General features: G+C 42.2%; 2 protein-coding genes across 2 annotated transcripts in view; both read left to right on the top strand.

Annotated features, from left to right (window-relative positions):
- Nucleotides 1-16,281: 16,281 nt before the first annotated feature.
- On the top strand, nt 16,282-17,520 carry LOC143037803 (zinc finger MYM-type protein 1-like). The gene has a single exon (XM_076206358.1). It carries the CDS (start codon nt 16,282-16,284, stop codon nt 17,518-17,520), a length of 1,239 nt encoding a protein of 412 aa, XP_076062473.1.
- A 2,959-nt stretch (nt 17,521-20,479) lies between these two features.
- U2af38 (U2 small nuclear riboprotein auxiliary factor 38) overlaps nt 20,480-23,774 on the top strand; it is a 100,705-nt gene continuing 97,410 nt past the window's right edge. The window contains exon 1 of the mRNA XM_076207107.1: nt 20,480-20,592. Coding sequence (XP_076063222.1) covers nt 20,549-20,592 — 44 coding nt within the window. The 5' untranslated portion in view covers nt 20,480-20,548. The remainder of the gene's footprint in view (nt 20,593-23,774) is intronic.

Raw genomic sequence — 23,774 nt, 5'->3', positions numbered from 1 at the left:
CTCCAGTTTTTTTCAGTCGGGGGAGGTTGGTATCCGCCGCCCTTTCATTAAATCCTTGGAAATTATCATCCTCACCTTCCATTGAACTGCTTTTATCTATGTTTCTGATCTTTACATTTTTATTAGACATTTCGTCGTCACTCAGCTGGTCGGAGGGCCATTTCTTGTTTACATTTCGTCTGTCTGCCTGGGCCAAGTCTTCTCCTTCCTCATTTCCTTCCATTTCCCTCAGCAATCCCTCCCCTTCTCCTCTTTCCCTACTTTCCCACTACCCCACGAGCAGTACTTCTTTTGCTTTAGTATCTTCGAATTTTCACTTTTTCTTCAGAACGTCCTCTACGCCGTCCGTTCGTTGAAGTGTGTGTGTGTGTGTGTGTGTGTGTGTGTGTGTGTGTGTGTGTGTGTGTGTGTGTGTGTGTGTGTGTGTGTGTGTGTGTGTGTGTGTGTGTGTGTAAGAGAAATGTAATGATCGTTAAATATTAATTTTAGATCGCGAGTCGTTCAAAGTTATTTTGAATAAAATTTTAAGAAACGGGCATAGCGCACGCTCTACCAATGAAAGATCCTCATTCTGGATAGGAGTGGGGCTTGGTGTAGCTCCTTTTATATGGTTGGTGGGAGCATCTCTTACGGTAAGGTTATACTTACGTCTAACCACTTGTTATTGGATGGATGAATGCAAAGGTTGGACTTTGAGCATTCCGTTGCCAAACATACCCCTACCTTAAGATGTTGGAAAGATGGAGCAGATGTTAGATCATATAAAAGCTATTATGCAAGAATGTCCAAATCATCATGGTTTTATTTTACTAGGGGACGCAGTACAGTTACAAATCTCTTGGAAGTACTAAATATGTGGACTGAAGCTTTAATACACGGTATTCCAGTGGATGTAATTTACTCAGACTACTCAAAGGCTTTTGATAGCCTCCCTTATCAGAAGCTATTGAGGCAAGTGTCCAGTTATGGTATAGAAGGAAATGCCCTCGGATGTATAAAACCCTTCCTAACAGGTCTAAAGCAACAAGTTAATGTTAATGGGTCAGCATCTTCCTGTAAACCAGTATTGAGTGACACACCCCAGGGATTAGTTCTGGATCCCATCCTATTTGCCCTTTATGTAAATGATGTTCCACATTAAGTAAATTCACTAGTCTCAATGATGACACAACATTATATACTGCCTTGTTAAATAAGGAGATCCAAACCTTAGGATTCTGGTTGGAAAACTCCTCCCAGGGCCTTTTATATCTTGATTTCTTGTAAGAATATACCCTTGAGGACTACAGAGAGCAAGATGCCTAGTTCCATCCTTCATCCCATTTTAGTAAGGTGATGAGATGTACAAGGGGAGAGGATGGCAGTGAGTTGGAGGTAAATCTTAAAGGAGAGAGTCTGGAGGAAGTGGATAGCTTAAGATATTTGGGGTCGCATGTGGCAAGAAAGGGAAGAGTGGAGGTAGAGGTAAAAAATGCCAAGAGAAATGGGCAGCTAGGAATAGATGTAAAGAGAAGATTGTATGAAGGGGTGATTGTGTCGACAGCTTTGTATGGGGCAGAGACTTGGAATTTAAGATAAGCAAAGGAAAAGTTTGAATGTGTTTGAGATAAAATATCTAAGAAGTTTGGTAGGGGTTACTATGCTGGGTAGAGTGAGAAGTGAGGAGGTGAGGAAGAGAGCGGGAGTGGGAAAAGAGGTGACAGATAAGGCTGATGAAATAGTACTGGAATGTTCTGGATATGTGGAAAGACTGAGTGAAGAAAAAATAGTAAAAGAGGTGTGGAAGGCAGGGATAGATAGAGTGAATTTGAGGGGACGACCGAGGATGCTATGGATGGATGAGGTGAAGGGAGCATTGAACAAGAGGGGATAGATGTAAAGAGAAGATTGTATGAAGGGGTGATTGAATGAGCAAGCAAGGGAGAAGGCAGGAGATAGGGATAAGTGGAAAGTGACTCTGTATAGGTGATACTGTTATGCAAGGAAAGGAGGGACGGGGAATGGGAGGTAGGGGGTGCTTATGTTTGAGATATATTTTGACGTAGCCCGAAGGGATTTCTCCCCGTCATCTCGTTTTCTGGATATGTGGAAAGACTGAGTGAAGAAAAAATAGTAAAAGAGGTGTGGAAGGCAGGGATAGATAGAGTGAATTTGAGGGGACGACCGAGGATGCTATGGATGGATGAGGTGAAGGGAGCATTGAACAAGAGGGGATAGATGTAAAGAGAAGATTGTATGAAGGGGTGATTGAATGAGCAAGCAAGGGAGAAGGCAGGAGATAGGGATAAGTGGAAAGTGACTCTGTATAGGTGATACTGTTATGCAAGGAAAGGAGGGGCGGGGAATGGGAGGTAGGGGGTGCTTATGTTTGAGATATATTTTGACGTAGCCCGAAGGGATGTCGCAGATTAAGTGAAGTGGCCTTGCTGTGGATGTACTGTCTTGCTGTATTACTTCTGACCCAGGGCAGTCGACGGGATTCAAAGATGACCCATCATCCACGAGGAGCTAAGATGAGAGGGAGGAAAGGGTGGTGGATGGGAGTGGAATGGGTGGGAGTAGGTCTATGCTTTTGACTTGGCTACCTCCCTTATAAAGGGGAAAAGCTCTTGGTATATAGATATTGATAGTTAAATAATGGGACTTCAGGAAATCTGAAGCAAGGTTTAAAGAACTTGGAATCTTGGTCACTGCATATGCAAATGATATATCCAGAGAAATATAAGGTCATGCACTTAAGGTTAGCAAATCCAAAACATGATTACCAGATGATCCAAGCTGATGGAAGTCAACACACTCTGGAGGAAACCACATCAGAAAGAGATCATGGCGTCATCATCAACAACAAACTGAAATTTGCAGAGCACCATCATCACAGAAACTCCTATAATCAGGAGCTCCTGTAGCCAGAAGGCCCTATAGTCAGAAGCCCACTAATCAGAAGGCCCAGTAGTCAGAAAACCCACTCGTCAGAAAGCCCGCTAGTCAGAAAATTGGTGAGTCATACTATAGCCAAAAAAAAGAGAAATATATATATATATATATATATATGTGTGTGTGTGTGTGTGTGTGTGTGTGTGTGTGTGTGTGTGTGTGTGTGTGTGTGTGTGTGTGTGTGTGTGTGTGTGTGTGTGTGTGTATTTACCTAGTTGTATTTACCTAGTTGTATTTTACGGGAAGGGGAGCTATGCTCGTGGGGTCCCGTCTTCATATCTCATTTTATCTAAACTATTTTTAAATTCATGTATTGTTTTTGCACACACCACTTTCTCATCTAACTTGTTCCAACTGTCTATTACTCTGTGAGGAAAGCTGTTCTTTTTCAAATCTCTTCTATAGCTGTCTTTTTTTTATTTTCTTTCCGTGTCCTCTTGTATTTCTGTCATCCCATTTTATCAGATTCTCTCTATCAGTAATTTCTATGCCTTTCATGATTCTGTAAATAGCTATCAAATCTCCTCTCTCTCTTCTTTGCTCTAGTGTCTGTAGTTTAAGTTTTTGTAGTCTCTCTTCATATGATAGTTTTGAGAGTGTTGGTGCCAGTTTTGTGATTGCTCTTTGTATTCTTTCAAGTTTTTTTATACATTTTTTTGTACTTGGTGACCATATCGTTGCTGCATATTCCAATCTTGGTCTTATCAGGGTGATTAGGATTTTCCTCACCATTTCTTCATCCAGGTATGTAAATGCCACTTTGATTGTTCTTATTAAATTATAAGTTTCTCCAAAAATCTTATTTATATGTTTCTCAGGTGACATATTATTCATAACAATGACTCCCAGGTCCTTCTCATTTTCTACTTTTTTTATTCCTTCTTCTCCCAAATTATATGATCCTGTTATTCTGTTTTTGCTTTTTCCAAATTCCATTATACTACACTTTTTTGTATTGAACTCCATCTCCCACTTCCTACTCCATTCTTGTACTTTATTTAGATCTCTCTGTAGTGATTCACAATCTTCTTCAGTTTTCACTCTTTTCAGTAGTTTTGCATCATCTGCAAAGAAGCTCATATAGCTTTCAATTCCTTCATCCATATCATTAATATATATAGCAAACATTATTGGGGCCAGAACTGTTCCCTGCGGGACACCGCTTATTACTTCATTCCATTTTGAGTGCTGATCTCTTATCACTACTCTCATTTTTCTTTCTTGCAAAAAGTCTTCCATCCAATTTAGCAATTTACCTTGTATTCCTCCTTCATATTCTAATTTCTTAAGCAACTTCTTATGTGGTACTTTGTCAAAAGCTTTTTTTAGGTCTAGAAATGCACAATCAGCCCATCCATCTCTTTCTTGTATTATATCTATTAGCCTTGAATAGAAACATATTAAATTGGTGACGCATGATCGTCCTTGTCTGAATCCAAATTGCCTTGGATTTAGTACGTTGTTTTTTTCCAAGTATTTTACCCATCTACTTTTGATAATTCTTTCACAAATTTTTGCTATTGTACTTGTTAGAGAGACTGGTCTATAGTTGGTAGGTTCTTCTTTATTTCCTCCTTTATATATAGGTACTATATTTGCTTTTTTCCAATCTTCTGGAACTTTTCCTTCTTTTAAGGAACTGCTTATTATGCTATGTATTTTGTCTGCCAGTTCATTCCTGCATTCTTTCAGAATCCAGTTTGCTATTTCATCTGGCCCATGCGATTTTCTGACATCAAAATTACCCAAGTGTGTCAATATTTCATTCTTTGTTACTTCTATTTCTTCCATAGGGGGGACTTTTTCTTTCCACTCAATCTCTTCAGGTTGTATATTTTCCCTTGTAAACACTGATTTAAAATGTTTGTTCATAATTTCTGCCATTTCCATTTCCTCAGTGTATTCAACTCCTCCTTGTCTTAATTTCTCCAAGTCTTGTTTGTTTTTCAGTTTATTGTTTACAAATCTGTAGAATAGTTTTGGTTGATCTTTACACTTTTCTATAACATCTTTTTCATATTTTCTTTTTTCCTCTCTGCACTTTTGTACATATTCATTTCTATAACCAGTATATATTTTCCATTTTTCAGGTCTTCTGTCTTTTTTCCATCTGGTCCAGGCTTTGTCTCTTTTGTCTTTTAACTCCCTACAACTTTTGTTGTACCAGCATTTTACATATTCTTTTTCTTGTTTTTGTCTTGGGACATACTTTTCCACTCCTTTTTTGTAAATTTTTGTCAAAATATTCCATTTCTCTTCCACTGATGTTTCTTCTTTGTATATTTCTTCCCAGTTTTCTTGTTGGAAGAATTCTCTTATTTTATCAAAGTTTGTTTTTTCATACATCATTCTTCCTTTTCTATATTGTTCATTTCTTTTCATATATTTTTCTTCATTAAGTTCCAGTTCAATCAATATGTGGTCACTTTTACCTATTGGTGTTTTATATTCAATCTTGTCCACTATTCTAGGTTCAGATGTAATTATTAAGTCTAGCCTCGATGGTTCTTCTTCATTTCTATACCTAGTGTTCTCTTGTATCCATTGTGTCATTGAATGGTCAGTAATCATCTCAAGTAGAGCATTTCCCCATGAGTCATCACCACTCTTTACTGTCATTTCTTCCCAGCAGATTTCTTTGCAATTAAAATCGCCCATCATAACTATTCTTCCTCCGTCTTCAATTATTTTAGTTAATGCTATCTTTGTGTCCTCTAACATACTTTTATATTCACTCTCCTCCCATGAGGCTGTTTTCGGAGGCACATAATTGATCACAAATTTTCTGCTCTTCTTATCTCTGTCTTCCACTTCTATCATAATCATCTCTACTGTATTCTTTCCATATATGACACCTTTCACGTTTATATCCTTCTTAGTCAGGAACATAACTCCACCCCCTTCCTTTTTCTCTCTGTTTCTAATCCAATAATTGTATGCATCATGTCCTACACTGTTGGGTGGTAGTGGGCCTTTTAATTTTGTTTCTACAATTCCCATTATGTCCGGTTCTTTTTCTTTCAAATAATCATTCAGCTCATTCAATCCTGTTATTAATCCATCTATATTTGTGTAAGACACTCTTAGTTTTCTGCCACTTCCATTGTGTTCTCTGTTTCCCTTATGTTTTTCTTTTGTATGTCGAACTTCCTTAGTTTCATGTTCACTACTCTCCAATAGAATCTCTCTTTCTCTGACTCCGTTCTGTTCTCGTTTTTTGCCTTAGCTTCCAGTCTTTTCTGCTTTTCTTCCTCTCTTTCCTCTTTATTCATTTCTCTTTTTATCCATATCTTTTTGTATTGTTCACTTGTTGCTAGTTTCCCTGTTTTGGATAAGATATTCTCTGCCGTTGTTTGTGACTTGAATTTAATCTTAATTGGTCTGGTCTTGTCTGTGCTATACTTTCCGAGTCTAAATTTCTCTTCGATTTGTTTCATAATTTCTGGTTCATCTTCCTGAACTGATTCTAGTAATTGGCTTACTTTTTCATTTTCCTCTTTGATTCTTGTGGTTCTATCTGTGTTGTGTTTCTCTTCCATTCCTAATATAATTATACATTTCTTCTTGTCTGCTAAATCCCTTACTATATTCTTCTTTTGTCTCATCACTTTAATAACTGAGTCTTCATTATGTTCTTTCAATTGCTGTTTGACTATGTCAGTGAATGAAACCTTATTTCCTTCTTGGGTTTTCTTCCAATTTTTACTTTCTTTAGCTATCGTTTCTCTGTTTTCTTTACTATTCTTCTTCAATTCCTCATTCTCCACCTTTACCTCTTTTAACTGTCTTTTTAGGTCTTCTATTTCATCAGTTAAGTTTTTATTCGCCTTTTCCAGTTCTTCCAATCTTTCAACCCTTTGTAAAATGGTGTTCATATGACCTAACCTACTCTCCAAGTCCTCGATCACCTTATCAACCTTCTTCTCTAGTCTTGTCAGTCGGGGGGGGGGGTTTGTGTCCCCCCCACTCTCTTTAAATCCCTTGAAAATATTCTCATCACTTTCTACTGTATTGTTCCTATCTATACTTCTAATCTTTACATTCTTATTAGACATTCCGTCGTCCTCCAGCTCGTCTTGTGGTCTTTTGTTTACTTTACGGCGGTCTATTTGGACCAAGTCCTCTACTTCCTCATTACCTTCCATTTTCCCAGCAATCCCTCCCCTTCTCCTCTTTCCTTACTTTCCCACTACCCCACGAGCAATTTCCCCCCACCCTGTAAATACAAAAAGGCACTTCTCTTTGCGTTGGGATCCACAATCTTCACTTTTCTTCAGAACGTTCTTCAAGCCGTCCGTTCGTTGAAAGTGTGTGTGTGTGTGTGTGTGTGTGTGTGTGCTGAGGAAATGTTTACAGTATCAGCCCTAGAAATATAGGAGAAAGGATAGTTGCTGAAATTCCAAAGAGATTATGGATGGTCTCTGACTACACTGACCCATTTTCTATATATGAATATAAAGTACAAGCTTATGGTATATCCTGAATGCCATTTGAATGAGAAAACAAAATTCATATAAACATACTTCATGAAATATACTAAATAGAAAATAGAAAATATACTTCATAAAATATACTAATTTAACCTAACCTGCCCTAACCTAATTTGAAATTAAATACACTAAATAAAAAAGTAAAATGTACATACATACATATACCAAAGGCTTTTCCCCTTTACACGGGGGGGTAGCCAAAAAGAAAAAGGCATAGAAATCACTCCCACCCATTTCATTTCCCATATATTCCACTCCCCTCCACCCTCCTCCCTCCCTCCTATCTTGGCACCTCCTGGAAAAAGTAAACATTTACTTCAAATACCTCCTGGAAAAAGTAAAATGTACTTCATGAAATATACTAACCTAACCTAAAGTTCTAAAAAATACTACTGGGCCTTCTGACTAGTGGTCTTGAGTTTAGGGCGGACCCTATCATCACATTGTCAACTAAGCCAACAGAATCATAGGTTGCCTAAGGCATGTATTCCAGTATATAAACAGCGAGAGACTTTTGATGCTGTACAAATCCCTGATACGCTCCCCCCCATCCAGAATATGCCATCTGTGTGTGGACACCCATGTTTGAAATATATATGGATAAAAATGGAAAAAACACAGAAGACAAAAGAAAGAAAAAAAAAACTTGTACCAGAACTGAAAGAACTTTCATATGAGGAACAGTTAAGGAATTGAATTTGCCAACTGTTAGGCTGGTAGTCTGCCCCACGTTAGGCAACCAAATGTTAGGCCGGTAGTCTGTGTCCCACGTTGAGCCGTCAAATATTAAGCTGGTCGAAGGCAAATTCTGATGGAGAAAGAGCTTGGTTTATTTAGCAATAAATGTTGGGCGCCAGGGGGTGGGGGCGACGAGGGAGGTGACGACTGTATTCCAAGTCGTGTCTCCGGCGATCTGCTTGCGGGGATTAAAAATGTGGGGTGGGAGGAGGCGAGAAAGCAAGGAGCAGCGAGCTAGGCTCACGTATACTGTCCGAGGCTATTTGCATCTTCGACGTCCGTTCAGCTCCTTATATACACGGCCAGGTCATGACCTGTGCTCCTAATTGCTGTGAGGTCACGTGTGCTGCGTGGGAAGTCGGAAGCAGAACGTTCTGACGCCGGTGGCTCACGAAGACAAAGGGTAGGCGTTCCTCAATTAATCCAGTGTCATGTGCTGGCCGAGGTAGTCATCGCTGAAGCTGATGGGCTGCACATTTCCTGAAGGGGGCTTTGTGTGATGGTCATACGGCAGACCCTAGCGCTGGTTAGTCATCCTGGGGTCCCACGAGTGATTCCCTCAAGGAGGCTTTGTCCCAGCTGAGTAGATGCGAGTGTGTCCCATAGGGCCACTTGGGGGCCGTGAGACGCCGAGAAGAGGTGAAGCGAAGGAGTGAGGACCGGTGAGTGAGGAGGTGAGGACCGGTCGTAATGATTACGCCTAACACCAACTTTACTTAATAGAGGACAGCGGGTAGGCATTATTCAGACACAAAATCATGCATGGCTTCGATTTAGTGAATATGGATACGAGATGTTCCAGATGCCCCAACCATCAAATGCTGCAACGTGTCCATGGTCAGAATACCTGAGGTCATGATCTAAAAATTCGGTTTGCCCAGGCTACAAAAGTCTGAGATACTTTCCTTGACTATAATTTTGTAAGAGCTTGGGGCAATCTGAAGTCGACAACAGTGAACGCCACTTCGGTTAATCATTTTAAAACAGCATTAAAAGAAGAATGGAAGAACCATATTGACCTGTATCATTACCAGTTCACATATTAACCTAATCTGATCACCGTCTGACAAACCCAACATACGTGAAAAGAACATTGTAAATTGTCATTTCAGTCACCAATCTCCCGTCCAAAGTACCCTGCACTGGGTTGATTATTGACCGTACATACAGTACATACATATATAAGGGCTTTTCCTCCTTACAAGGGAGGTAGCCAAAATCAAAAGGCATAATTCCACTCCCACCCATTTCATCCCCACCCACTCCACTCCCATTCATCAACCCTCCCTCCTTCCCTTTTTCCTTGGCTCCTCCTGGATGACGGGTCATCCCTGCATCTCTCCGATTACCCTGGGTTCTGCAGAAGCAATGTAGCAAAACACAGCACATCCACAGCAAGGTCACTTCGTTTAATCGGCAATCCCACTTTCCGTCCACTCAGGCAGAAAAAGAGAAGACGGGGAGAAATCCCTTCGGGTTGTGTCAAAATCCTTCACACATAACCACTCCCGAACCCCCTCCCCCACCCCACTCCCTTCCATGCATCACTGCGTCATCCATATACAACCATTCTCCACTCATCCCTATCTAATGTCTTATCCCTTCCTTCTTCAACAGACATCCTCCTCTTGCTCAACGCCCCCTTTTACATCATCCATCCATCTCATCTTCTTTCGTCCCCATATGTTTAGTCCCATCCACCTCTGCCTTCCACAACTCTCTTACTAATCTTTCTTCACTTATTCTTTCCATGTGTCCAAACTATCCCAATATTCTTTCATCAACTCTATCTTCCAATTCCTTTTCCACCTCCGCTCTCCTCCTCACCTCTTCGTTTCTCACTGTATCCAGCCTAGAAACCCCTACCATACTTCTCAAACATTTAATCTCAAACACATTTAAGCTCTTCTTCCCTTCTCTTATGTACTATGTTTCTGCCCCACACAGTGTTATCGACACAATCACCCCTTCATACAATCTCCTCTTAGCATCCATTCTCAAATGTCTGTTTCTCACTACACTTTTTAATCTACATTCGACACCCACCTCCACTCCTCCCTTTCCTGTCACATGCGACCCCAAGTACCTAAAACTATACATTTCCTCAATCCTCTCTCCTTTAAAACTCGCTTCCAAATTGCTTCCATCCTCTCCCCTTGTACATCTCATCACCTTACTTTTACCCACATTTATATTCAACTTTCTCTTTTCGCACACCTTCCCAAACTCCGTCACTAACTTCCTTAATCCCTCTTCTGATCCTGCTACAAGCGCATTGTCGTTAGCAAATAACAATTGGCTTATCTCACACTTTTCTCCATTTTCTTTGGCCATCTCCAATCCCCTGACCGATACCCTTGCATTTACCTCCCGCACCACCCCATCCATGTACACATTGAACAGCCATGGCGACATGACACATCCCAAGCGAAGTTCCACCTTTACCTCAAACCACTTGTTCTCTCCATACTTAATTCTAACACAGGCTCTACTACTCTTGTAAAAATTTTGACTGCTCCTAACAGCTTTCCCCTTATCCCATATATCTGCAAAACCTCCCATAATGCCTTCCTGTCTACCTTGCCATAAACCTTTTCCAAATTTATAAAGGCTCCAAAAACATCCTTACCCTTTTCTTAAGACAAAAAAATTATTCACGCAACCCCTGCCTGTCCTAAACCCACACTGTTCCTTACCAATTGCTCCATTTGTTCCTCTTCTAATCCTCTCAACCAAAACATTCCCATAAGCCTTCCCAACTACACTCAACAAACTGATCCCTCTGAAACTACTACATTCACCCTTGTCCCCTTTTTCCTTGTAAAGCGGAACTATACAGTCCTCCAGTCCTCCGGCACTCTACCCTCTTTAGACAAACATTAAACAACCTCACCAGCCGGTCCACCAGCACTTTACCTCCCTTTTTAGACACTCTGCATAACACCCATCTGACTCAGGTGCCTTACCTGCTCTCATTACTTTAATAACTGCTTTCACTTCATCTTTTCTTATTTCTCTCCCATTTTCCTCACCCATCACTCATTTTCTTAACGCCTCCCACTGCAACAACCTTTTTCTCCCTATCCTCCTTTACATTTAGCAACTCCCTAAAATAGTCTGCCCATTTTCCTCTTATCGCCGCTTCTTCTATTATCATCTCTCCACCTGCACATACTTGATTCGCCTCCCCCTCCTCTCTTGATTTCCTCCTAAAACATAATCTTATTACTTTCAAAATGTTCTCTCACACCCTTCCACCATTTTACATTCGCTCTCCTTTTTTGCCTCATTTATCTTATGTTTTACTTCTCTTTTCTCTATACCTCTCATACCTCTTGTCCTATTTTGCAACCAATCTATGAATGCTCGTTTCATCTCTACTACAATCTTCTTTGTTTCATCATCCCACCACTTACTATCTTTCCTTCTATTTCCTCCCAACCTCTTTGTTCTACACACCATCTTTGCACATTTTGTGACTCTATTCTTCAAAAATCCCCATTCCTTCTCCACTCTTAGCTCTATCTTTCATTTTCTCCCACTCTTCTCTCAGCTTCTTCTTGTACTTCTCCTTTTCTTTCTCATTTAAGTAGTTTACTCTAAACACCTGCTTACTTTCTGTCCTTTTCCTCTTTCCCCATCTATCTTCCACTCTCAACTTACCTTCCACCAAAAAATTATCTGATATTCCCCACTCTCTCTCCTAAGAACATGTACATACATACATATACCAAGGGCTTTTTTCCTCCTTATAAGAGAAGTAGCCAAAAAATAAAAGCGTAAAAACCACTCCCACCCATTCCATCCCTATCACACTACACTCCCCTCCACCTTCTTCCCTCCCTCTTATCTTGGCACCTCCTGGATAACGGGTCATCCCTGCATCTTTCCCACTGCCCTGGGTCAGAAGCAGTGTCGCAAGACACAGCACATCCACAGCATGGCCGCTTCATTAAATCGGTCAACCCCCCTCTCTGTCCCCCTCATGCAGAAAAGAAGACGGGGAGAAATTCCTTCGGGCTGCGTCAAATCTATCTCACACATACTCCCTCACCCCCCATCCCCCACCCATTCCATCTCATGCATTACAACATCATCCATATACAACCCTTCTCCATTCACCCCTATCTTCTGTCCTCTCCCGTCCTTCCTCAGCAGACATTCCTCTCTTTCCCAAACCCCTTTTTACCCTATCCATCCACCTCATCCTAGGTCACCCACTCATGTTCACTCCCTCCACATCTTCCTTCCACACCTCTTTTACTAATATTTTTTCACTCATTCTTTCCATGTGTCTAAACCACCCCAATACTCTTTCATCCACCCTATCTCCCAACTCCCTTTCCACCCCCGTTCTCCTCCTCACCTCCTCATTTGTCACTCTATCCCGCCTACTAACCCCTATCATACTTCTCTGACAACTCATCTCAAACACATTCAAACTCTTTCTCTCTTCCTCTCTCATGTTCCATGTTTCTGCCCCATACAGTACTGTCGGCACAATCACTCCTTCATACAATCTCCTCATAGCATCCATTCCCAGATGTCTATTTCTCATTACACTTTTTATTCCACCAAGGCATTTACTCGCTTCTCTCAATCTACATTCTACCTCTACTGCACCCAAGTATCTAAAGCTATCCACTTCCTTCAGTCTCCCTTAATACTCACTTCCAGTCCGCTGCCACTTTCTCCCCTTGTACATCTCATCACCTTACTTTTACCCACATTTATCTTCAACTTCCTTTTTTCGCACACTTTCCCAAACTCTGTCACTAACTTCTTTAATCCCTCCTCTGATCCTGCTACAAGCGCAGTGTCGTCCGCAAACATCAGCTGGCTTATCTCCTACTTTTCTCCAAGAAAGAACATATACATCCAAAAATTTCCTACTCTTCTCCTGGGTATCACTATATAGTCCATTAAAGCCCTATCTACCACCTTTCCATCCACCACTCTCTCCCATGTGTACTTATGCTTGACTTTCTTCCTAAACACTGTTAGCTATCATCAACTTTCTAAACACATCTCCACCATCAACTCTCCACTACCATTTTTATTCTGGCACTACACATTCCCCGACCACTCCGTCTATTGGTTCATCTCCTACTCTAGCATTGAGATCTCCCAATACCACTACATTGACTTTTCTCCCTAAACTCTCTATGCACTCATTTAAAGCCATAAAAAAAAATCTCTCTCCTCTACACTCTTCTCACTACCAGGGCCATATGCACTTACAAAGACCCACATCTCCCTTCCCAGTTTCACCTTCACCCATATTAACCCTGAAGAAACTTCTTTCCACTCCACCACACATTTACTTATCTCTTCACTTACTAGTATAGCCACCCCTTCTCTCCCTCGCCCTCTCTTCACTCCCGACACCCTCCTAACTACACTCCTGTTTGGCGTTAATCAAACACCATAGATCTCTAGGCGTACACTGTCTTACATGCTTGCATACAGATGTATGTCGGCAGCGCTCGGCTGCCTAAACTATCGTACATCCTACACCCTCCGAGATAAACCATGATAACTGTCATGAGTTAACTTATACTATAATACAGTACATACAGAACAGCATGAACATAACATGATTTTTGGCAAAAGTGTACAAAGGTATACAATGTGGCCGTAACATGGGTGCGCGACCCCTGTATAATGAACTCCAGAGAGTAGTGGTTGCATCCTTTCTGACTAAAGTCTTTTAACCATGCGGGTGGCCGTGATTGCCTGTGTAAGCGACTTAGGCGTTGGCCCTGGGGGGCGGGCGAGGGTGTGCTGTGTGATGTCGGTGGTGATGGAGATAGCCCCTCGGGTGTCGTGATCATGGTTCTCATGTGGCGACGATTCCTTCTGGATACTCGACCACTGCCGTCCAGCCTGACGGTATACTGCCGATGTGGGAGTGTCTCGACAACAGTGCCGGTCCAGTCCCAGACATTTGAAGCCTAGTTCTGCACTCGCACGCGGGCACCGGGGAGGAGGGGTGGCAGGGTTCTTGCTGGGCCATTGTTGACCAGGAATTCGCCGTTGTCAACCATCTGTTTCTCCCGTTGGCGAAGTGCCCAGCCCCAGTTGAATGACTAGGTGTCGGCCGGCGGTGGACACCCCGTCCCGTAATTGTCTATCCAAACCTAGCTGCGCGGGCGACTTGTTGATTCCCCGAAGTGGTGTGTTTAGGTACTGAAGTAGGGCCAGTGAGGCTGTATCTGTGTCGAGGCTGCCTCCGCCGTCGGTCTTGGCCATGATGAGACGCTTCACGACCTTGACCGCGGCTTCTACCCTGCCATTGAATTGGGGATAATGGGCGGACGAAAGTCTTGCCGAGACACTCCATTTCTTGAAGAACTCTGCCATTTCTTCACTGACCAGATTCGTTCCACCGTCTGTCGATATTTGTTGTGGGGCTCCCCAGCGGGTGAACTACCTCCGCAGTTGCGTCTTGATTCGGTTGGATGAGGTAGCACTGGGAAAGTGGGCCAGTTCCAGCCAGCCTGTCAGCCTGTCCGCGTACGCCATGTACATGTGACCCTAGTGCTGGAACATGTCTGCCACTGTGCATTGGAACGGGTATTCAGGGGGATGGGTTACGATGAGTGTTTCCACCGGTAAGGGTGGGGTGTGGGCCTAGCACTCATCATAAGACCGCCTGTGATGCTGGAGGTCGCCCTCTATCCCTGGCCAGTAGACCGCCTGCCTGGTCCTGCGGAGCATGGAGTCGACGCCCTAGTGGACCACGTGCAGGTTAGCTGCTACTCGTTGGCGGAGAGCTTCGGGGATGACGAGGCGGATGCATCCTTGGTCAAACGTGTATGTCACGACATCTTGTCGCGACGGCCAGCCTCTCTCTAACCCCATAGATTGGGCGAAGGCAAGCCACTTCTTGTGATTTATTAGGGTGCCAATCGCCAGCGGAGACCTTCGCTAGTAGCATCTGGTAGACTGGGTCTGCAACAGCGGCCTCTCTGACGCACTCCTCGTCCACTACGAATCTTTCTTGCGTGATTGCAGCTGAGACTGCGGCAGCTACTGTTGCAGCTAGGTCCTCGTCGAGGTCGATGTCGGTCCTGCTGGGCTCAGCCCTGAGGTCGCGGGTAGCGTGATAGGCAATCCGCAGCGGAATTACGCTTTCCGGGTAGGTACTTTACTTGTAACTTGAAGTGTAAGGTCCTCTCCTTGAACCTAAGGAGGCGAGGGTTTGCTATGTCCGCCAGGGCCCGATCCCCCAGTAGCTTAGTCAGGGGGGCGTGGTCTGTGACGATGATGAGGTTGGGGAACCCGAGGAGGAACAGCCTCGCTTTCTGTAGGCACCACGCAACGGCGAGGGCCTCTCCCTCCACCGCAGCGTAGCCCGACTCGGCGGGGGTGAGATGGCTGCTGCCACACAACGCGGGGCGCCAACCCCTTTTGCAGTAGAAGGGCGTGTCGGGGGATGAGCACCCGCAGTATTGCTGAAGGAGCACGAATCCGATGCCCTCCTTGCTCCAGTCGGTGACGGCGGCCGTGAGGCGAGACTTATATGCCAGGCCAGTAGCGGTTCTTCCTATGGGCGGTATGGGCGGTCGCCCAGGGCGGCACTTGGGAGGGGGCGGCATTGCCCCCTTCCAAATGCAGATCAAACCATGAGCGCCTGAGTCTATCTATACCGAATGTATAAAAGTCCCATAAAAGGAGAGAGAGAGAGAGAGAGACGGACTTTGACGCGTACGATACACGTAACGAAGAGAGAGAGAGAGAGAGAGAGAGAGAGAGAGAGAGAGAGAGAGAGAGAGAGAGAGAGAGAGAGAGAGAGAGAGAGAGAGAGAGAGGACCGACCCAATTATCATCTGATTTCATATTTCCTAAAAACGAGAGTGATGGGAGAAGTTGCCGCCATCATTACTTCAGGAAGTCTTTGATTAGTGGTGAGAATATGACCAGAAGTTGGCTAGTCTATTCATCAAAAAACAACAGCCTCTTCTGTTTCTGTTGCACGTTATTTACCAAGAGAAAGATACATTTAACAAGACAGGGACTTTCAGACTGGAAGCACGTAGGTTCATTGCTCACATCACACGAAAACAGTCCAGAACACCTAAAATCTATGAAAACGTGGAAAGAGCTGGCAGTGAGAATGAAAAGAGGGGAAACTATTGACAAGAAGGAAATGGCATTTCTGGAGGCTGAGAAATCAAGATGGAAAGCAGTGCTAACACGTCTTACTGCTATTGTGCATTCTTTGGCGGTTAGGAATTTGGCACTCAGGGGACACAGAGAAAAGTTGTTTTCACCATCGAATGGCAATTTTTTGAAAGAAGTTGAGCTGATGGCACAATTTGACCCTATAATGAAAGAGCACATTAACCGTGTCCAAAAGGAGACCTCCAGTCACATCAGCTACTTTAGCCACCACATACATAACGAGCTCATTGATTTGTTGAGTAGCGAGATCATTTCAGCAATGGTGGCTGACATCAAACAATCTAAGTTCTTCTCAATAATTCTAGATTGCACTCCAGAAATCAGCCACAATGAACAGCTGTCAGTTGTGGTTCGGTTTGTATCACTGGAGGGGAAACCCCATATAATGGAACGTTTCATGGGGTTCTTGGAGGCTGAAGAGTCGACTGGTCAGCATTTGGCTTCTATGATTTTGAAGAGACTGGAAGAGTTAAAAATTCCTTTCATGGACTGTAGAGGGCGATCATACGACAATGGGGCAAACATGAAAGGAAAAAACAAGGGTGTTCAATCCAGGCTACTTGAAATGAATCCCAGAGCTCTGTTTGTTCCATGTGGGGCTCATTCTCTGAATCTGGTAGTGGTCGATGCTGCCAAGGAATCTATTAATGCCACAAGTTACTTTGGCATCTTGCAGAAGCTTTACTTGTTTACAGCCTCCACACAACGATGGGCTATTTTGAAAAAACATGTGAATATCACCTTAAAGATGTGGTCTGATACAAGATGGGAGAGCAAGATCAAGAGTGTGGAGCCCCTAAGATATCAAACAGCTGCAGTGAGAGATGCACTGATCGAGGTGAGAGATCACACCAAAGATTCTGCAATAAAGGTTGAGGCCCAGTCTCCTGCAGAGGGGGTTGGATCATACCGCCTCGCCATTTGTTCAGTTGTGTGGTACGATCTGTTGTGCCAAATTCAGCATGTGGGCAAGCAGATGCAGTCTCCTAGCATGCAATTTGATGTTGCAACAAATCTCCTAAAGAAGACAGAGAGAGTTCTCTGTGGTTACAGGGCAACAGGATTTGTTGCGGCACAGATGGCTGCCAAAGATATCTGTGAACAAATGAATATGGACGCTGTGTTAAATCAGAAACGGCTAAGGTCTACAAAGCGGCATTTCTCCTATTAAGCATGTGATGATCCCTTAAATGATGCTTTGAAGAAGTTGGAGGTGACATTCTTCAATGCAGTCGTTGATGCTGCAATGTCAGCCATTCAGGAAAGATTTTCCACCTTGGAAAATGTGGGAGAGAAGTTTGGTGTGCTGACTAATTTTCATAATCTCACATTTGAGGAGCTGACCAAAAAATGTGAGGATCTTTGCACTACACTACAGTTTAGGGCCATTCTGACTTGAATGGTAGAGAGCTTGAACATGAGCTGAAAAACTTGCCAGACATGCCATCACAAACTATGTCCTTGCTTGAGCAATTAACATTTATCCACGAAAAGGAGCTCTCTGAAATATATCCAAATTTGTGGACTGCTCTCAGGATTGCTATTACTCTTCCAGTCACTGCTGCTGAAGCAGAGAGGAGCTTTTCGAAATTGAAACTCATAAAGTCCTACCTGAGGTCAACTATGTCACAGGAACGCCTCACTGCTCTGGCTACCATCAGCATAAATCACACAGTTGCTGAAAATATTTCTTATCATGAATTAGTTGATGACTTTGCAGCTAGGAAAGTGAGAAAAGCAAGGGTTTAGATGGGAGTTGTATTGTGGTCCAATAAATTCTATTTATTTATTTATTTTTTGCAAGGTTTGTGAAATTCGCAAATTATTTATTTTTATTCTGTAGTAGCAATAAATATTTCAATAAAAAGTTGTTTTGTGAAAGTTTTGGTCGTCTTAAACTTCTTATTTACATTGTGGAGGGGGAGAAGCAAAGCATTTTATGTGCATTGTGGAAGGGGGGCGCCGAAGGTGAGGTTCGCCCAGGGCGCCATGTAGGCTAAGTCCGCCACTGTGCCAGGCCGTCCCTGGCGAGTTGGCAGATGATGGTCCTGGGCCTGGTGGAACTTGGTAAGGAGTTGCTCGTCCCAGTAGACGTACTTGTCGGATGGCTTCTTCAGGAGCTCCCGGAATGCGTTCATGACGGGAGCAGTGCCGAGGAATGGTACCAGCTGATTTACGAATCCGTACCAAGCTCTGATGTCGGTGATGGTGGGCTGGGGCGGCATAGGGAAGTTTCTGATAGCTGTCAGCCGATCTTCCATGGGTTTGTACTCCTCCCAGCTGATTCTGAATCCTACGAAGTCCACCTCTCTCCTGGTGAATTGGAATTTCTCCGGTTTTAGTGTGATGCCCATAGCCGCGCAGGTTTCCAGGAAGTCATAGACATGCCAAAATGCGTCCTCGATGCTGCTGTCGTACAACAGGGTGTCATCCAGGCATTTGTGCTTCCTTATTATCTCTTGTATGGCGTCATCGAACCGCTTCGTGTATACATCACCAGCAGAGCAGTGGCCCATAGGGGTGCGGCGATACCTGTGTAGCCAAGCCCTTCCTTACTTAATTATTGTATATATTTATTGTATATGTATCTCCTTTAATGTATATGTCATACTTCTTTATTATACATGAGTACTTAATATCAACATATATCTATTGTAAATGTATTGTATAAGTAAGCCTATGTAGTCATTACATTATATAAGTGCCTATACATAATTATATAACCGAATATATATACGCCATTAGGCGTACGCTAAACGCGTATGCGTCTATGCCAATTGTACACGTCGTAGAATTAAGGAACTAAATATATGTTACCCTTAACCATTTTGCATGCATATTCATCATTATATGTAATTGTTCTCTTGTTACTGTATATTTCTATGTATATACCTAGATATGTTAGTATGTATTGTTTTGCCCAATCTTTTTCCCGCCTAGCAACAATGTAACAGAAAGTAGGCCACGGGCGCGTCTTAATGCCCAGCTAGGCCCCCCAAGCATTCGCTTGTGACAGATCACTTCCTGTCTTACTTGTGTGTAGATCTCCGCAATAAACTCCTACCAAAATACTGCGTGTTTGGCACTTACCACACCTGTACTTACCCCATGGCGTGATGAACATAGTGAGGTTGCGGCTGTCCGGGTGGAGCTCCACCTGGTGGTATCCCCAATGTGTATCCGCTACCGACTTGTAAGAGTACTTGGGAATGTCAGTTACCATGTCGAAGGGTGGGGTGGGGGGGGGGGTGAGTCTCCCGTAGGCATGCTGCGTTGAGCCATTGAAAGTCGACGGTGCGGCGGGGTTGACCAGACTTCTTGGCCACCACCACCATCCGGGTGGTTGGCTGGAAAACTCCTCCCAAACTCTCCTATGTTTTTTTTTTTTTTTTTTTTCTGAATGCCCCCTTTGGGCTACAGAGAGCAGGATGCCTAGTCCTATCCTCCGTCCCGTGTTAGTCGCCTTTTACGACTCAAATGGGAAGACGCGGTTGCAGTATTCTTTCTCCCATACCACAGGGCCCGGCAAAAATGGAAATGCACATTTCAGAGAAGTGATACAGGGCAGTATTAAGAGTAGTGGGGCAACATAACGGAGGGACAGTCGCAGTATAATAAAGTAACATAAATTCTCTATGAGTAGATATTTCCTCTAACACAAAATTATGTGGGACTCTGGTCCGTAGGGGCGCCCCATTTAGACCCTAAAGTATCAGTTCCATGCTACTGAGTAGATTTTTACCGTACAACAATATGCAAACAATACCCGAGACGGAGTATTGGCCATACAGAAGGTAATATAAACCCCAAGAATGTTGGTTCACTCGCCGTTGTCCTTACCAGCGAATTGTTCAGTTTTCCCGGCAGAAAGAGTCAGTAAACGCAAGTAGTAAGTTAACGAGAAATGCCTAGTGTGCTACCACCAGGGTCTCACCCAACGAAATCTGTGAAAGTCAAATTTATAAACATGTCAATATTTATTGCAAGTACAAAACTAATATTTATACGCCACCAAAATTTTAATTTGTCATTAATCTAAGATAAGGTTGACTAGCATAGAAGTAAAAAGGTATTTCAAATTATACCATTTTTTTTTTCATTTTAGTGATCACTATTTACAAAAAAGAAAAAACAAATCGAACTGTCAACCTCGCAAAATGTAAACAACAAGAACCAACGGGTTGACAAACATAACAAACATGGCGGAATACCTTGCATCGATTTTTGGGACGGAGAAAGACAAGTACAATTTGATTACTTTATAATAGTGATGACTAAAGTAAACATATATTGTTGCTCATGAGTAAAAGACGTTCTTTATTTTTCGCAGGAATAAGCATAAATGCTTTCCAAAATTATAGTCTTCCAATTTGCACAGCGCCAGAGCTCGTGACAAAGCCAAGGCTTGAAGGCTTTTGGGTGAATGTGTTATTGTGTAGAAAGACACATATGTTTTCCGAACTTGTTTGGGCAAAATAAGGGGATCTTCTCCCTAATGTCCTCTGTTCTGTTCCAGTATTACGCGCACACATTTATCACTTTTCTATTTTTACATTTGAAAATTGTTTTGGATCCTCTGAAGAATTGGCTTGCAGGCCAGCTCGGCCCTTCGGCTGCTTGAAACGCAATATTTCTTTTAATAGATGCGGAGGTCGAAGAATTTAAAGTATGATAAATTCGTCTACTCTAACCTATGTAACCTAACTATGGTGGGCCGAATTGGTCAAATAGAGGGGCGAAGTTGACCCTACACCAAAAAATAATTGTCACCCCAGACCATGACAGGGTGACAGTTCTTCAGGTGAGCTATCTTGGGTTGACAGTTCTTCAGGTGGCTACCCACGTTTTAGTATTATAAGTTGATGCTTAACTTAGTGAAAGTAAATGAGGCAAGAGAGCTTAAAGCTCATAAGGGGATGCCTCTCCTCAGTTGTTTTTCAGTCTCATACTGGTTATATCTGTTTTTAAACAGTAAGGATGTTCCACTTATGTCTTATTCACCACCCTTAAATGGAAAAATTTATTCCTCTTTACCATTTGGTTGTGTGGTTTCATTAACTTGAGGTTATGACCTCTTGTTTCTGGGTGGCAGTCTCTTGTAAACAACAGTAGATATTCTGTTTTTTTTAATAATGTACACCTATGCAATTTAGCAATAGAAAATTAAATAATAATCTTGTAAATTATAATACATCAATGTAATATTTGTTATTCTTGGCAGGAATCAGCAATAGAAAAAGTTGCTAAAGGCTATAAATACACAAACATAGCTGCTTTGGTTGCTTGAGATGCCATCTTGGTTTTGGAAGAGGCAGAAGCCAAAGAAATTTGTCTATTCTAACCTAACCTAATCTACCTACCTACTGAACCTAACCTGCATTTAGTAATGCTGTAGCTGTAATTCTAGTGGTCATCATGGCTGTCGTCGTCATCTCAGACCTCTGAATCTGGAGTCTATGTGACTTTATACGTTTCTGCATAGGTTTTAGCAGCATTTTCTGATATTGATTTCTGCCAAGAAAAACACTTATTACAATTATGTATTATTATTTACAAAATTAATATTTATTTTTCTAATGTTACAGTGCATAGATGTGCACTTCTAAAAAAAATACCGATATTCTTCATTGCCAACCTTATCCATACATTTCATGATTTCGAATGTTTCTATCAAGTCTCCTTAGGCCCTTAGTTCTTCAAGTATAGTGAGTCTTAGCCTGGCTAGTTGCTCTTCATATGGACAGTATTTCAGTTCCAAGACAAGTTTGGTGGCCTTTTTTTGTATTTGTTTCATCTTCTTTAGGTCACCTCTCATATATGGAGACCATGCTTGGACACAATACTCAAGACACGGCCTTATCATTGCCTTATATAGGAAAATCAGCATATCCACATCAAGACATGTCATAATCTTTTATATTAACCCCAGTTTTGAAATATCCTTTGCTACAGCCATAGCTGCCTGACTGGCTTGAGATTACTAGTAATGATGACTCCAAGATATTTTTCCTATTTTATTTCCTCCAGTACTTTCTGTCCCAAATAGTACTGACAGCCTGGGTTCTTCCTGCCAATATGTATAACCATACATTTCTCCTCATTAAACTGGAGCAACCACTTTGGCTCCATTCCTTCAGTACATTCAAATCTTGTTGTAGGGTAATGTCGTCTGCTGCAGTTCTTATCCAATAGTAAATTTTTGCATCATTAGGTAAGAGTTTTCCATTTGACTGGATATTATTTAGCAGGTCATTTATGAATACTAGGAACAGTACCAGGTCTAATACACTCCCCTGTGAGACACCACTCTATACCTGCAACCATTCCAAGGAGGTTCCCCTGATACAGACCCTTTGCTATTTCCAAGAAAACATGGTATCCACCTTTATATTTCTCCTCTCACTCCTAGAGTTTCCAATTTAGCTAAAAGTCTTCTGTAAGGGACATTATCAAATGTCTTTCAGCAGTCAAGATATACAACATCAGCACTATCCCCATCATCCTCCATATTTTCTAATTTTTCTAGATATTCGAACAACTGGGTCAGGCAAAATGTCCTTGCTCTAAACATGTGTTGGTAATTCTTTAGCAGGTGATTTCTTTCCAGGTAATCTGTTTTGTCCTTTCTTAACAGTTCCCTGATGAAGTTTTATACATCATAAGCGGATGTACCAGTTCAGATACACATTCCCAGAGTACTTTAAGATGTATTTCATCAGGTCCAGGTGCTGATTCTGATCTAAGGCTTCCAATCATAGTTTTTACATCTTCTGTAGTGAATCTACACTTCTGTAGAATCTCACCCTAAATGCTATTATTCAGTACTGGTATTTGATTATTACTTCCTCCTTCCTTAATAAATACCTACTGGAATTATTTGCTAAGTACAGAACCTATCTCAGGAAAGTAAAGTGGAGGTAAGAGAGCCATCAGAGCACTTGAGATGTACTACATCCTCCTTGAGCTATTCTTGCTTCAGGCTTAAGTAAAAAAAAGCCTTAGGATTTATTTATACCTCAGTGGAGAGTTTCTTCTCAAAACTATATTTTGCATCTCTTATGACTTCTGTCATTTCATTTCTCTTCCTACAGTATATACTGTATCTGGTCCATGACCTTCTCCTTTTCCTTAAGTTTGGTAATTACTCTTCCAGTCATTCACTTGAGTTTAAGTGTTGTTTCACTTAGAGAGGATTGCTGTAGTGGAACACAGGTTTCTATCACTGCATTGTACTGTTGTAAAAAAAAAAATGCCATTTGTCTTCAACACAATTTTCCTTAAACTCCTCTTCCCAATCAGCACTACTAAACATGTTGGCCATTTCATAGTCACCCTTGTAATAGCATCTCTTAGGACTATGTTGGATTCCATCCAGCATTCCTTCCACCAAGAAGTGAAATGTTTACACACTATGATATCTATTCC

This window comes from Oratosquilla oratoria, chromosome 23 (genome assembly GCF_046742065.1).
Source record: "Oratosquilla oratoria isolate Oo_2021 chromosome 23, ASM4674206v1, whole genome shotgun sequence".
Lineage (NCBI taxonomy): Eukaryota > Metazoa > Arthropoda > Malacostraca > Stomatopoda > Squillidae > Oratosquilla > Oratosquilla oratoria.
This window is presented reverse-complemented; position numbering and strand designations above follow the sequence as displayed.